We start from the raw sequence: 15,060 nt of genomic DNA on the forward strand, positions 1-15,060 counted from the left end.
ACCCCAAGCAATTTGGGGAAGGCTAAAAGTGCACCTTTCATATGGTTTGAGAATGATGTAAGAGGCATTCCACCAACTTAAATCTAACAAATACAAATTAAATACAATGGTCTCAAGTGACAGCATCCAAAGATTTGTGTTTGCAGTTGCACTAGATATATCCCAGCGATCACTAACTTTGAATACTTCATAGCTTTTCTTTTTCATCTGGCAAAAAAATAAATGAAGGCCCTAGATATGGATCTAATTTGAGTAGGAAAAGTAATAACTGCTGGGAAAAAACTTCTGGTGCTCAGTAACAATGTGCATACAAAATCCTATAATTGTAGGGAAAACATAAACAGTATCCATGTTACAAACAAACACAAACTTGAACCTCAGGCGAAACAGAACTGTACACCCAATCTGCATAGAATATGATGTAAACAGATATACCTGATCTTTGTAGTTATCAGCATAGGTGATATGAACATTTCGTATAGAAACTTGGATGTTGTCCAGTATCTGACAAGAGTAAAAATGAACAGTAATTAATGTTCTAGCACTATCTCCAAGTTTAGAGTCGCTTGAAAATAAACTGCAAGCTTGTTACCTTTGCTAATATGTAGGATAAAAGTGATTGCCCCGTTTGGTTATCTAGAAATAAAAACAAATGAAGTTGTCAGAGGTGGTTGTTAGTTTCTCCAAAAGGACATGAGAATCCCATACAGTTCCATTGACAATATGATAAAACTAGGTAAAGAAACATGTTACATACATATTACAAGTTAATGTAGCAGAGTGGTATATTCAAGAGAGGACAAAATGCATGCCATTGGAAATAATGAAAACAACAGTAATCCCGAAATGACCACTAACAACATGTTGTTGAAGTTAATAAGCTTGATAACAGTGGTTTAAATATGAGAGACTAAAGCATCGTAATTTTCTTAAAAAAACAAAATGCACGAAGAACACGGAATCAGGACCTGTAATTCTTCTGGAAATCTTAGCAAGCTCAATAGCTTTAAGTTTAGCCAATTTTCCATCTAACTCTCTCTTATCCAGAGAATCTGAACTCCACTGGAAAAGAAACAGCCATTACTGGGTCAACATGTCATATCATTACAAGTAAATTGAACAAAGTATGACAAGATTCAATAACATGCCTCAGAGTCCTCCCGTGGACATGCACAGATAAACACGTCTTCTATGGCAATAATTATGGCACCCCACCCAAGTGTTTTCCATGGAATCCTGACGCTTAGTTTGCCAATCCGTCCTGTCAGGTAGTAGAACAGAAAAATTAGAATTCACAACTACACAGGGCACAACAATCTAGCAAAAAGTAAAGGCGATGGAATCCATAAAAACAGCCCAGGATCGATACCTTTCTTCAATGCGAATGGCAACTGCAGGTAGTCGAAGGCTTCCAGAATCAGCTCTACATCTACCAATATTATTTCCTCTGTTGAACATGGAGACAACTAGACTCTTAGCCACCATGCCAGAGACAGCACAATAATTTTTTTAAAAAAAGGACGTACATATGTGATCATCAATTCTAGGAAAATTAGTTAGCCATCAGTGAAAGAAAAAAACAAAATCAGCATCCATCACAGTCACAAAGCATAAAGGGACACAGCGCGCACAGGGAGAAAAAAAAATCACAGAGCGATCAAACTGGGTCCTAATTGCACATTCACATTTATTACATTGCAATCGCCACACAGAACAGTTTCGGCACTAAACGCAGCCAGCCATAGAATCCGAAAACCACATCGCCGTCGCGGCACCGGCGGCGTGATTGGGGCGAAGTGCGATGGAACGGGGGAGGGGGGAGCGCAGAGGTCCTCGTCGGCGCGTGGAGCGCGGAGGGGAAGGGAAGGGATCGATCGAGGACTTACGATTCCAGATGTTAATGGTGAGCTGGTCCTTCTGGAAGCTGACGTAGCGGCCGAGGAGGGCCGGGAGCACCTTGCTCACCAAATCCTCGAACATGGCGGCGGCGGCGGCGGCGGAGGAGGAGGACCCTAGAGAGGCCGCGCTCCCATGGGTTTGGAGGGAGGGGGGGGGCAGGCGGAGTTGGGTTTGGGAGTTTGCTTGGAGGAGGAGGAGGAGGAGGCGGCGGCGGTGGAAGGAGAGGGGCGATTCGTGTGGGAGCTCCCTCCCTGTACGTATCTGCGCCGTATCTGTACTCTCTCTTTATCTGGAACGACCGTATTTGTATTTGTATTGTACTCGCTTGAGACATTTTGACTTTAGAACCCTCGAAGATTTAGGCTGTGTTTGGCATTAGAGCAAGTATAGTAGTAGGCTATAAGCTGGCTAAATTTTGGGTGGAGAAGAGAAGAGAGGAGAAGCGAGCTGTAAACTTATAGTCGGTTTGGACACGAGAACCCAAAAAAAACTCTGTGAGAAAAACAAGTAGGCTCTGTATTAATCGTAAAGAACTCACTATTATATGGGTAGGCTGAGAGAAGGCTACAAACAACCTTATAGCCAACAGGTCGGCTGTATTATTAGCCTTGCTCTAAGACAGGTGTTACCTACCGGAAAACACGGAAAACGGAACGGTCCATTAACGCATGATTAATTAAGTATTATCTATTTTTTTCAAAAATGGATTAATTTGAATTTTTTTAAGCAACTTTCGTATATAAACTTTTTTTAAAAAAAACACATCGTTTAGCGGTTTGAAAAGAGTGCGCGCGGAAAACGAGAAAGAGGGGTTACGAAAAAAGGGGTGCTGAACACAGTCTTAGTCGAACTCTTAAAACTTAGGCTGTTTTTATATAATATTCCGTCCATTTCATATTATAATTATAAGTTATTTAACTTTTTGTGTTAGTTAAAGTTCTTTAAATTTGACCAAAATTATAGAAAAAATTAGCAACATTTATAATATCAAATTAGTTTCATTAAATTTAACATTAATATATTTTGATAATATGTTTGTTTTGTATTAAAAATCTTAGTATATTTTTCTACAAATTTAGCCAATTTAAAGAAAGTTTGACTAAAAAAAGTCAAACGATTTATAATATGAAACGGAGAGAGTAAATATTTAAGTTCGTAAAATCTAGTAATAAGTTATGATATTATGATTGTTATTTGAAGCTTCTAATAATTCAATTTGTGATTCGTGAGAATACATCCACAGATAGTGATATTACTGTTGCAGTGCTAGGAATCCGAAATTTATCTGATAAAGGAGTCTAATTTCATGTAGGATCAAAACTTAAGCTTTGGTGATTACTTACCAACTACCCAGCTTAATACTCCCTCCGTCCCTAAATATTTAACGTTGTTGACTTTTTAAAACATATTTGACCGTTCGTATTATTCAAAAAATTTAACTAATTATTAATTATTTTCCTATCATTTAATTCATTGTTAAATATACTACTACTACTCAAGTTTTATAATAATATTCACAAAAAGTTTTTGAATAAGTTGAACGGTCAAACAAGTTAAAAAAAAGTCAACGGCGTCAAATATTTAGAAAGCCAATGCAGTAACTATAACCCGGCATGGTTAGGAAAGCCAAGAAACTAGTGTAGTACTATGAGATAGCATAATACATGAAACGAATAACGACAGGAGTGCCGCGTCAATGCATCATCCCAATGTTTACAAGTCTGAAGGTCAGGAGTACAAAACAATATACAAACCATGCTACTTTCTCTCAGAACAATTAGCTGCTTTGCCATGAAGTAAACAATCAGCATAATCATGTAATCTCGCAAACATCAGGCCTTAGCCTCCTCCCTTGCCTACAAAATTTGTACAGCTAAGGATATGTTTTAAGTCTTGGACATCTCGCTGCTAAAGCAATTATTCACTCAGCCAAGCTGGCAGCATCTTTCAAGCGCTCCCGTAGTATGTCACAGAGCTTACTACAAGCATCCATGCAGAGCTCTACCGCCTATTGATGGAAGGAAGCAAAATGTTAGTAATTCATACTGTTTTAGTATCATATGTTGATGTAACAGGAAAGACACACACATTGGTGATTTTGCCATCAGACCACTCTCCAGTAAGTGTTAGCTGAGTGATCTCCTTGCGGGCTGGCATGTACGCCACCATAATGCTGCCGTCTTGCCATGCTTCCTCGTCAGAGGTTGGATCGATGATAATGTTCTTCCCGAAACAGGACTGACAAAGAAGCAAAGAGTGGATTGTCTTCAAATTCAAATGTCGAGTTTTTAAGTGTACGCACTGTAAAGCGGAGAGAATGTGTGGCCATACCACAGATACCGATGTAACAAGGTCATATATCATGATTCCGGCATCAGCCAACGCAAGACTAGCACAAGAAATAATGATGGGAAGATCACCTGAAATCAAAGTATTTCCAGTATGAATGGAAGTAGTTCAATTCTTTTCTGTAAAGAAATAAAGTTTCTTGGAAATAACTCATGATGATATGAAGGCTTCTTTCAAAAAATATGGAAGACGTTCTTGTGCCATCATATTATACTAGTTCACAAAGTTTAAGTTCAGGTCATAATTCTTCCTAAAATAAGTAACTACAGTGTACTACACTAAAACAGCACAAGCATATCAAATGCAGCAATATCATAATCAAATTCAAGGATAGTATCTTACTGCCACCAGACTCAAGAACCAACGCAAAGACATCAACAGTGGTTTTTGGAAAAGTGTGTAGCATCACTGCGCCTTCCAGGGCTTTATGGAGCATTGCGGAGTACTCCTTGTTGTCCATTCCCTGGAATGAAGATGCAGACTTTCAACATTTATTTCGAAGCATAAATGGTCCAGTAAGAAATTTGTTCAAAGAGACAACGGAGAGCTAGTAAAACAGCAGACCTGTCCACGTATAGGGGTGGCAAATGTTGTGTAGCTCACATTGCAATTGAGTCTACCGGTATCACTGTACAACATTGCTTTCTTGCTTTCTCTTGGTCCAAACCTGAGAAATTGCTCATCAAATAAACATGACCAAGCAAGCAGAGTAATAAGACAAATTCAACAGGAATAAACAATATGAAGAGTTTGACTGACAAGATATGTGAAACTTATGTAACATGAAGCTAGGAAATACATATTAAAGGTCAGCCTCAATGCCTTCAAACTATCGTTGTCATTCTTATTTGGGGTCCCTTGAGAAAGGGCTAACCATAGAGCTGAAACCCTCAAAAGTCATAAGAGCACGAGTTTATAAAATACTGATAAATGTTAGCACGCTCAACTGATAGATGCATAGAACATATTGATACATGAATCCAAGCGAGTATGAAATGTTCTCAAGCATTTAGTAACTTTTAAGTGTATTTCAAGTTCACAGAAAGAAGCTGTGAAGTGTAAACATATTTCAGTTGACCTTAACTTTCTAGCATTTGGTTCCACAAATGCCAAAATCTTTTCAAAATTCGAATTTAGAATGATAGTTGGAGGATAGATTTGGAATATCATAATGGAAACTATTATGTTTTAGTAGGAAGTTGAATTTATAAGAGACAGCTTTCACATTGGGATCTAATGAAAGACATGTTCTTTAACACTTGGAATCTAAACTAAACCACAAATATACATACATGTGGTACATGATTGTATAAAAGTGCAATTATACTTACACTGACACAATGACCTTTGTCTTCCCAAATTCTGCATAAGCAGATCCTGATGCGGCAGTTGTTGGTCCTGTTTGCATAACTGCAAGCCAAATCAAATTTATTGTTGACTCTGATTGACAACTGAATCAAATTATATTATCGACTCTGATTGACAACTGAGAGTCCCACTAGCTTCAAGTCAAATTCCAGCGATGGTAGAACACTTTGTGGAACCATTCAAGTCAAAATTGAGAAAGAAATAGCGATAGTGAAACACAGTTTCAGAAAATTTATCAAAGAAGATTCTGCAATCATGTAACATAGACCATAATTCTCATACATGAAAACAAAATTTTGCTCTTTCTTCAAGGTTGGTAGTATCATAGATGCATGTTGTAAAATCCTATCTAAATTCAAGAGTTTTTTCCTAAGCTTGCCTATACTGGTCCAGATGCTGCACTGCCCTATTGCAATCAGACACACATGACATGTAACATGCAGCAGCATTTGCTTTTATGTAATTAACAGCAAACATGCTCGAAAATAATAGATGGGTATGTGTCGAGGAGTGATCCTCTCTAGCGGGAGATCGTGAGACCCCCCTTTCGTGAGTTCGGCCGGGGGAAGAAGCTCGCCTCTAGAAATCGCGTATCCGTCCCCAAGGCTCCTAGCTAGCTCGCACACAACCAAATTATATAGGTTCGGGCCGCTATGAAGCGTAATACCCTACTCCTGTGTATGGGATTTAGACTGAGAGTTACAAGGGTTCCTAAACTCGGGAGAACACTCTTACTTCCCTCCTCCACAAGCTCAGGTTTTCTGAGAGTCGTCCCCTCTCTCGGTGGGCAAGGTCCTCCTTTTATACCTCAAGGGGATACCACATGCACCGCCTCTACCTACTCTTCTTTCGGGTGGGGACCCACCCTATCTTGACTGGAACTCGACCCGTGCCTTCGCCTAGAAGGTAAACCACAGCTTGTCCTTGAGCGGGGCCCAGCGCCGTCCCTCGCCTGACACGGGGGACAGCCCTGTCATTCCCTCATTAATAGGTGAAGACTTGTGGTGGCCGCCGTCCGAATGACCCCCCGATGGGACGGGTCATACCTACCTCCACTCCGCCGGAAGCAGATGCGACGTGGGAGCACGGTTGTCCGTCCAGTCAGACGTGACCGGCGTCAGACCGGTCATTCTTGACCATCGCGCGTCAGTTTAGCACGCCGCACGTATGCCCCACTGCATTAAATGCGACAGGGGACAGTTGGGGCGCTGCGCGCATTAAAGGAAGTTCAGCCTGGGCCCCCTCCTTGCTTGCTCCCCCCGCCACACGGCGGCTGGGCAAGAGCCTCGGGGCAAAGCAGTGCAAGGGCCCGAGGGGCATGACGTGGCACCCCGAGGCCCCGACCCCCCGGCCGCTCCTGCGGTTCGCGGAATGCGGGGACAGGACCAGGCTGTAGGGACACGTGTCAGGATGGGAAGGTAGATTCCCCTCACTTCGCATACCCCCGGGCCCATATCTCTGACAGTATGCCTTGAGCAACAAACACCTTAGAACACTCGGGAGAAATTGCGTCAAGCGCATGCTTTTGTTAATTGAAAAGCACACACTAAATGAAAGTTCAGAAAGGAAACTTCAACTTGTGAACTCTGGAACATGAGCAACGTGCACTTAAGCTTAGAGAGGTATAACGGTTTGATTTTTCACTCAAAACTATTTTGGTCACATTCTATTTGTAAATCTACACTTGTAGATACTGTGGCATGAAGAATACCTAGACTGCTGTTTGTGAAGTGCTCCAGCTCAGAAAACCAACAAAAAGTATTCCTCAATCCCCTGCTCAGATAGAGAGCGCCAATGTAGTTCTATTTTCCTTCGATTTAGTCAACAATGCCTAAGACATACTAGTATATTCACGTTGGACGATGTCTTAAAGAGTAAAAGAAAGCATTTGACAGTGGGAATATTTCGCCCAGACCACCATCAGCAGCATCCTGGCTCTGCCACTGAGGACATGGAACTGCCGTTGTCAGTACTACTCACGCATAACGTCGAACACCTCAAGCACAGACCAGGCGATGGCAGAAAAATGTTGCTTAACCGGGACCCTTCAGCACGAATGGGTGGGCGCGTTCGATGAAGGTCGTCACTAAATCAGACATTCAGGGCAGAGCAGAAAGAGAAATGGGAGCAGGTTGAGAAGGTGGACGAGGCATTTACATGCGGGACGGCAGTCGTGGAAGGAGCGGCCGTCGGCGCGGGGCCAGTCGGCGTCCTCGGCGAGGTGGCGCCGCAGCTCCTCCTTCCTCTCCCTCCGCTTTTCCCCCGCGGCCGCCGCCGGAGAGTACGTCCCATCAGTAGCCGCCGCCGCCGCCGACATCGCCGGAAACTGCGTGTATTGCCTAGTAGCGCAGCTCGCTCGGTTTTTTGGCTTCAGCGACGGCTCGAGAGAGACGATGGCTGTGTGAGCTCGCGCCTGGGCCGAGAGAGACTAGCTAGGTTAATTGGAATGGGCTGGACCTGGGCCGAGTAGGATATCGCCTTGGGCTTGCTTGGTTTTTTAACCATTTGTGACCTTACCATTTTTATTTTGGCAATTGGCAAGAATTGGGTAGGGTTTTTTTTTTTTTTGGTTTTATTGCCAAAGTTGTACTAAAGTACTGTTTATGTATTGTAGTACTAAGCAAAATAATTTGGCAGTACCAATTTCTTTGGCTACAAACCAAATAGATGCCAGGTTAGGTTTGGCCACAAACCAAATTAGCCATAAATATCGATTACTCCTTTGGACCGCATGATTTCATATATATCAGTTCAATTCCAGTGAAAATCTTCTAAATACTTGTTTTAGCTCCTATGAAAATCCTATAAAGTTCCTGTGTTTCAAATGATGCCTTGGATTGTATACATGAATATCAGGCATTTGGACATATTTTTACATTTATCTTTTTTTTTCTTTTCCTCCCATTTTAAGTTTCAACCAATGCATTGCAAACTAGCCAGGAAAAGATGCCAACCACAGGGCGCACCTGAAAAAACTAACCACTGCATTGCATAACAATTTCGTTCTCCCGAGCAATTTACATGTTGGGTTCAGAGAAAACAATACTATGAGGATGCCTGAACTACCACCCATTGGTTGTCAAAACTGTGCCTGCAAATCGGCCACATGACCTTCCCAGCATCGCCGGTGCACCTCCTCCATCCTCTCCACCGGATTGCAGATGCCGGTGCAGTTCCAGTCGAATGACGCTGCGCACGGGTTCCCAGCCTGCGCCTTCCATTCGCAGTCTGCAAGACCAAACATGCCACATGAATGTATCTGAAGGGTCAACTGGAGGGCTTTGAAACATATGACAGGTAAGTAGATGCTGGATGCTTATGATGGCTGAGATGATCTTAGGTGCATCTCAAAAGCATTGCCACTCTTATCAGAGCTGACTGTAATGATTGGTGGGGCATATCGATGGCATATGTTCCAAAGATAGACGAACTGCGCAAATAGTAACAATTTCAAACTTTGGATGATGAGACGATACAACAATGTGTCCATGCCTTCTGAAGCGCAAATTGCAAAGAGAATAACTGCAGCAGAAATTAGCTCTACATTCACTGTGAGGACATCTGTAAACAATTGGCATCGGCATCATATTATTGTGAGGTCATTCAGTTAAGAGTAACCAACTACTGCTAAGTGCCAGACAGCCAGCAGCATTCTGATGAATAAAAAATAGATGCTTTCAAATATTTGTTCAAAATGTCAACAAGCTGGTTTGAGTATAATGCCCAACTATCATTTCAGAACAGCAGGGATCAGAAAGGTGGTAAAAAGGCTAAAAAGAGTCTCGCGTCTTAATTATTGAAGATAGGTGCTAACCGCCATGGTAGTTGTTAAGACATGCATGTCATCTTTTTCTTGGTAGAAAAAATGAAAAAGAAAAGCTTTGATCAACTACTTAATATGATTACATGCAACGTCCAGGTTGAGTGAAATCATGTCATTGTTGAGCATACAAAAGATAAAGAGATGCAATAGGAGAATATGCTGAGGTAACATGGAAATCGATACTAAAGTAAGACAACTACCTGGGGGAGTGCCACAGCAAAGGCTTCTCTCATCCACATGCTCAACATCCAATCCAATCAACCAAGAACCAAATGACACGTCTTCGTTTGAATATTTGTGCAAGATATGCCTGAAAGTAAAATCAAACAAATATGAAATGGAGAAGTAACATAATCCAATCTTGCATATCCAAATTAGAACTCACCGATTTGCTGATATGTAGGTTGCTAAATCTCTGGTTACAGCATACAATTGTCGTGTTGCATGCCTAAAGTAGTTGTTACCCTCAGTCCCAAATTTCCAATGATCTGGTTCATAATACTTAGATTCACTGTTGACATCAGGCAAGCGCTTCATTAGACATTTTGAGAAATAAACATTGTTAACATAAGCATATATAGTAAGATGTATCCTTATATTAGGAGAATGTGAAGTTGTGAACTTGTGTTATTGATTATCTATCAGTTGAATTATATTTGTCAAATACATAAAACGAGATGAGTGTAGCTTCTATTGGAACACTATAAAGGCTAGCTTTTGCAACATTAGAAAGTAGCAAGACTAAGTTCCCATTTGAATGGATGATACTCCCTCACACAATCAGGCAGTAATATCATATGTTTGCATTCTATTTTGATCGAAGTTCTCATTTAGCACATTTACCAATCTGTTTAATTAACTGAAAAAAAAATTGCAAGGTTTCTGGAGTGTTACTTTTTATCAACAACAGGTCCAGATTTCATGCAGCCAATGTACACCCGAGGTTTTGATCTGTGCCGTGCCAAAATCGACCTGGTAATACCTGTGATGAAAGAGGGACAACCTTACTATATGCTATCATTGATACATCAGAATATCTTCAAAACAAAACCACAACAGCCAAACTTTAAAGAATGGTCCTGGGTTGGCATACCTATGTTGACATGAACATCGTCATCAACTTTCACATAGAAATCAGCATCCCAAATGGAAAGAGCGGTTGACAGAAACATCTGAATCTTCAAAGGAAGACTGCCATTTCGTTCAACATGATCCTGGTAAGGATGACCGCTGTGTCAAAACTTCAATATTATCAATAGATTGCTCAAAAACAGGAAAATTGAAACTAGAAGAGCCAGCATACAAGTCTCAAAATATCATTGTATTCTTTATCTTCTGCAGCAATGGCACGCTCCACTTCACTGTCAGGACTTGGATTTGCACTACAAGAAGCAAGGCCCAAATTCAGCGGTACAGTAAGTGAAAACACCGACTATTTTCCCTTTTTTATCGGGGACATTATGTCATTATATTAACAAGAAGAGGAACAAGACCATAATGTTTGATACAACACTCATTATTTTTCCCCAGGCCTAAACTAGACAATACCTGCGCCCGATAACAAAACGGATAACAACGCCCTTCTCCTTCTCCAGCCTTTGCAAATGCTCGCCTGGACAGTGTCAAATTAGGTAGGTATGGAGCAAAACCTCTGTGATGCATTACACAGAAAAGGGTTATACAAATATACAATACCTTGTGGCAGCCATGTCTGCCGGATGGAGTCTCTCCGCTTGCGATTAGCAAACGTGGTCACAATGCCCATGACAAAAAACAATCTAGCCCTGGTGCTTCCCTGGTCACTACCCGAATCACTCGGAGATAAGCCCTGGCTCCTAGCTTGCATGGTTCTAGCAGCAGCCAGGCGCATCTCGATTTCAGATATTGTTCTATCCAAAGCTCTGCAGCGCAAGTAGTATAAGCAAACCTAAACATCAATCTAAACTAATTCTGACTGCATAAGCTTCAGACATTACATACATGATGACTTCCCGAGTTTGTGACACTTGGTTCATTACAGCCCCCGGATTATCCGAATTCACCTGGCAAAATCCGACCAGACGACATTGTACCGCATCCACATTAACACAGCAATTAAGAGAAAAATAATGGATACAACATGATAAATTACCTTGGTTCGGCAATCGGGAAGCTCAGGAACCGCCCAATATCTGCAAAACCAACCAGACGAGCAAAAAATCACCATTCCCAGCCTCAAAACCGACGAGCATTGTCTCGATTCGTGTGGCGAGGAGAAGAGATTGCCTAGACAGCACCGAAGCGGGTGCGGGAGCATGGAGCAAGAGGAGAGCAGCGGATTTGGGGAGCGGACAGCGAACCAACCTATTGACGACGCAGACGCCGAGGAAGAAGCAGGCGGTGCAGAGCGCGGCCACCAGCCGCGTGGGCACCCGCGCCAGCGGCGCCTGCTTGTGCGGCCTCGCCGCGGCCGCCGGCGCGAACATCGCCGGCCGCCGCCTCCTCCTCCTCCTCTCGGATTCGTCGTTCGAATGAGTGCGAGATAGCTATCTCTCTCTGTGCCTTGGCTTGCTTGCTGCAACGCACTGGCTGCCTGGCTCTCTCACTGCTCCGTGGACTCGGTCCATATAGCCCACCACCTGCTGCTTCATTTTTTTTCTTTTTTGCCCGTTTTGCAAAGTACAATTCCATTGTCCTATCTGAAATGATTTCACCGGTTTTTCTCCATGGTTTTCGCATTCGGGAATAACATGTGGCTCGATTTTTCAGATAAAGTATTCAATGCTATGGTTATTGCTTTTCTAGTACTACAAGTATTAGATAATATAGGCGCACGTATGGTCATGCCGCTAATCATAAGTCCGTTAAGAAACATATAAAACGAATCAAATGCTTAAATATATGAACTTCAGTGACCTTTTCAATATGTTTTTTTAAAGACACATGCTTATTATGATATTAATATTAATCGTGTTCTTAGTATTTAAAAAAAGACATTCGGAACCGTGACAATTGGAACATAACAGTATCTACAGCGTGAATATAAAATCAATTTTACGGCAAAAGAACCGAGCCATGCACGTTGTAGTTGTCGAAACGTAGTTGTCAGAGAGCAAATTGAACCCCAAATTGGAGTCCAACAAAGGGTGTAGAAAAATTATTTAGATGTGCGTGAATGCATAGAAGGTAGACTAGTGATTGATTGATTCTTTTCTGCGAGTCCCACAAAATGATTTTAATGCTACTACTATTAAACTAAAATTTTGTTTAGCTCTTCGATTAGATTGGTCGAATAAAACACTACAAATGCCCTAAATTGAGCTTAGGTTATAAGATGGCGTATTTAAACGAACTTAAGTAGTACAAAATTTGATTTAAACTCAATAAATTCAAGATATCACCTTTGCCACCGAGTTGAGAATCACACATGTTGCTACTGCTATCAATTTTGTCACACAAACATTACTTCTGTACAACGTACTCCTACAAACAAGTGACGATTCGTCGTAGCGTCGTAGTTGTACTGTTTGGCATTGGCAGCATATTTAGTTTGCTTTTTCCAGCATTATTCATCCTTACAAGAAAAGAAACCAAAAAAACCACATCAGTTCAGTACTAGTCCGTACTATATTTTCCTGGTAGTAGGAAAGAGAGGTAGCTGGTGGTGGACCAGGTCCACCAACAATTTCACAGTACAGGCCGTCCCAACAGACAGCGGCATTTATCATCCTCAACGCCTGGTACGCCTAGCACAAAGCGCGCACGTCCTCCGGTGCTCCTCCCTGGACCCGGCGCAGCAACGCCGCAGAGGGCACCGACCACCTCCTCGGTCCACGGGTCCAGGGCCGCGGCGGTGGTGGTGGACCGGTTCGCCGTAGCACGGAGCCACGCGGTCCACCGCTCTTCTTCCCCTGTAGTGAGTGTAGCGTAGCCTTTTTGGACAGAAATTTCTGGGCCCACTGTCATTGATGTCTGTCTGCTAGTGCTGCCTCTCATCAAAGGCTAGCTGGTCTAATAGTAACACCTAAACTGGTTTTTCTAGCTTCTACTCATTTTTTATTAAAATAACTAAGCTTAGTCTCGCTATACTTTATAATAAACAAAATAACAAATTAAGCTTTCATAAAATTAGACAAAAAAAATATAGTATATGACATATAGGTCAGATGGCTATAGGTTACGCAAAGTAGAATTATAGCATATGAATCAAAACATTGTCTATTAAAACTATGACTTGTCTAAGGTTAGTACTTAGTATAGCAAATTTAGTTGCCAACCAAATAGGTCCTAAGTTTATTTTGTGGCATTCGTGTGGTTTCTCCGCATGCACGTTTCCCGAATTGTTAAACAATATGTTTTTCAAAAAAAAAAGAAAAATATTTTTTTAAAAAAACATATTAATCTATTTTTAAATTTAAAATAATTAGTACTTAATTAATCATGAGCTAATGGCACATCTCGTTTTTTATATCTTCTCACTCTGATACGCAAAAACGAGGTGAGCTATTAGGCGCCGTAGCCCCAAATGTGAACTGCAATCTTGATTGTTTAGGAAGTTAAAATTGTAAGAAGGTGGAGTAGTCAGAAGCTCCTAAACAGGGCTTTAAGTCCTTTCTTCTTCTTTTTTTCAACAATCTATGATTATTTGTGTTTTAAGGCTATGTGATTAGTAATCTATTCATTTCATACCATATAAAACATTTTGGGTTTTAAATAAATTCATTCATAGATCAATGCATATGCTTCATATATATGTATCTAGATAAATAATGAAGATATCAAAACGTTTTATAATGTGAAACAAAGGGAGTAGCATGTTTATTTTAGCTAAAATAAAGGTTACTTTTCTTGTGTAAGCACAAACGATGGTTGGTGTGCACATTAGTGGTCATCATTTCTTGTTTAGCAGTTTGATTATTTCTGTGCTGAGCTTATGCGTTGCATTGCACATTTGCACATGGAGCATGTGATGGCGTGAAGTACTAGCATGATTGGGGGTAATCATCGGCAAACCATTGTTCAATTTAAAGAACGAGCCAACTAAGTAGGTTGAAAGTAATGAAATACTAAACATTTCAACTGCTCGGAATGTGGTTAACAGTACAACTGTACAAGGTGTAATAATGCCAAAAGTTACTCATTAAAATCAATATCTGGTTTGCTCCATCCTGGACCACCTATATATTTATCAATAAATTTTCTTCAAAAGTTGATAGATACAAATATATTATAATCATAGTGTAATTATATTTGTAACTTGCATGTAACTGCTATATAATTTATATGCAATTTTCACAAAATTTATTGGTAACATGTTATTTTTATGAAACAAAAGTCATGGAACTGAATCCCCTCACGTGCTCTTTGCTCCAAGCTTTTTGGGCTCATTTTCCCACATATCAAAATGGGCCTTTTTAGGAAGTCTAATGGGCCTTGAAAGCACCTCCAGTGTACTAAAACCTCTAGACTCCATCGATCGGCCACGGAATAAGTTCACTTGACGTCCCTCAATGGTAATAACATTTAATAAATGTGTATCCCTTAACTATATAAAACCGGAAAAAAAAAATCCTGAGAAAGTATAGATGTTTCGCTAACATGTCCTCCTAGTCGCAAAACATAAAGAAAAAAAGTGGTGTTAA

At 41.1% G+C, this 15,060-nt stretch overlaps 3 protein-coding genes across 4 annotated transcripts in view; all 3 read right to left on the reverse strand.

Annotated features, from left to right (window-relative positions):
• The window catches only part of LOC4344518 (intermembrane lipid transfer protein VPS13), a 28,111-nt gene extending 25,930 nt beyond the window's left edge, over nucleotides 1-2,181 (reverse strand). For both annotated transcript variants that reach the window (XM_066303472.1, XM_015794371.3), the window contains exons 1-6: nucleotides 1,887-2,181; nucleotides 1,370-1,447; nucleotides 1,149-1,261; nucleotides 969-1,062; nucleotides 593-636; nucleotides 436-504 (exon numbers count right to left, since the gene is read on the reverse strand). In XM_066303472.1, the coding sequence (XP_066159569.1) occupies nucleotides 436-504; nucleotides 593-636; nucleotides 969-1,062; nucleotides 1,149-1,261; nucleotides 1,370-1,447; nucleotides 1,887-1,980 (492 nt within the window). In that variant the 5' untranslated portion in view covers nucleotides 1,981-2,181. The remainder of the gene's footprint in view (nucleotides 1-435; nucleotides 505-592; nucleotides 637-968; nucleotides 1,063-1,148; nucleotides 1,262-1,369; nucleotides 1,448-1,886) is intronic.
• A 1,335-nt stretch (nucleotides 2,182-3,516) lies between these two features.
• On the reverse strand, nucleotides 3,517-8,027 carry LOC4344519 (exosome complex component RRP41-like). Its single transcript, XM_015793546.3, has 7 exons — nucleotides 7,774-8,027; nucleotides 5,580-5,658; nucleotides 4,813-4,915; nucleotides 4,591-4,711; nucleotides 4,231-4,319; nucleotides 3,988-4,137; nucleotides 3,517-3,907 (listed from the first exon to the last, which is right to left on the reverse strand). Exons 1-7 carry the CDS (start codon nucleotides 7,931-7,933, stop codon nucleotides 3,821-3,823), a joined length of 789 nt encoding a protein of 262 aa, XP_015649032.1. The 5' UTR covers nucleotides 7,934-8,027; the 3' UTR covers nucleotides 3,517-3,820.
• A 556-nt stretch (nucleotides 8,028-8,583) lies between these two features.
• LOC4344520 (beta-1,6-galactosyltransferase GALT31A) lies at nucleotides 8,584-12,013 on the reverse strand. Its single transcript, XM_015793143.3, has 11 exons — nucleotides 11,783-12,013; nucleotides 11,571-11,610; nucleotides 11,420-11,481; nucleotides 11,135-11,340; nucleotides 10,988-11,051; nucleotides 10,743-10,821; nucleotides 10,533-10,653; nucleotides 10,334-10,421; nucleotides 9,825-9,950; nucleotides 9,640-9,749; nucleotides 8,584-8,844 (listed from the first exon to the last, which is right to left on the reverse strand). Exons 1-11 carry the CDS (start codon nucleotides 11,902-11,904, stop codon nucleotides 8,696-8,698), a joined length of 1,167 nt encoding a protein of 388 aa, XP_015648629.1. The 5' UTR covers nucleotides 11,905-12,013; the 3' UTR covers nucleotides 8,584-8,695.
• Between the last annotated feature and the right edge of the window lie 3,047 nt (nucleotides 12,014-15,060).

This window comes from Oryza sativa, chromosome 8 (genome assembly GCF_034140825.1).
Source record: "Oryza sativa Japonica Group chromosome 8, ASM3414082v1".
In the NCBI taxonomy this organism is placed as follows: Eukaryota; Viridiplantae; Streptophyta; class Magnoliopsida; order Poales; family Poaceae; genus Oryza; species Oryza sativa.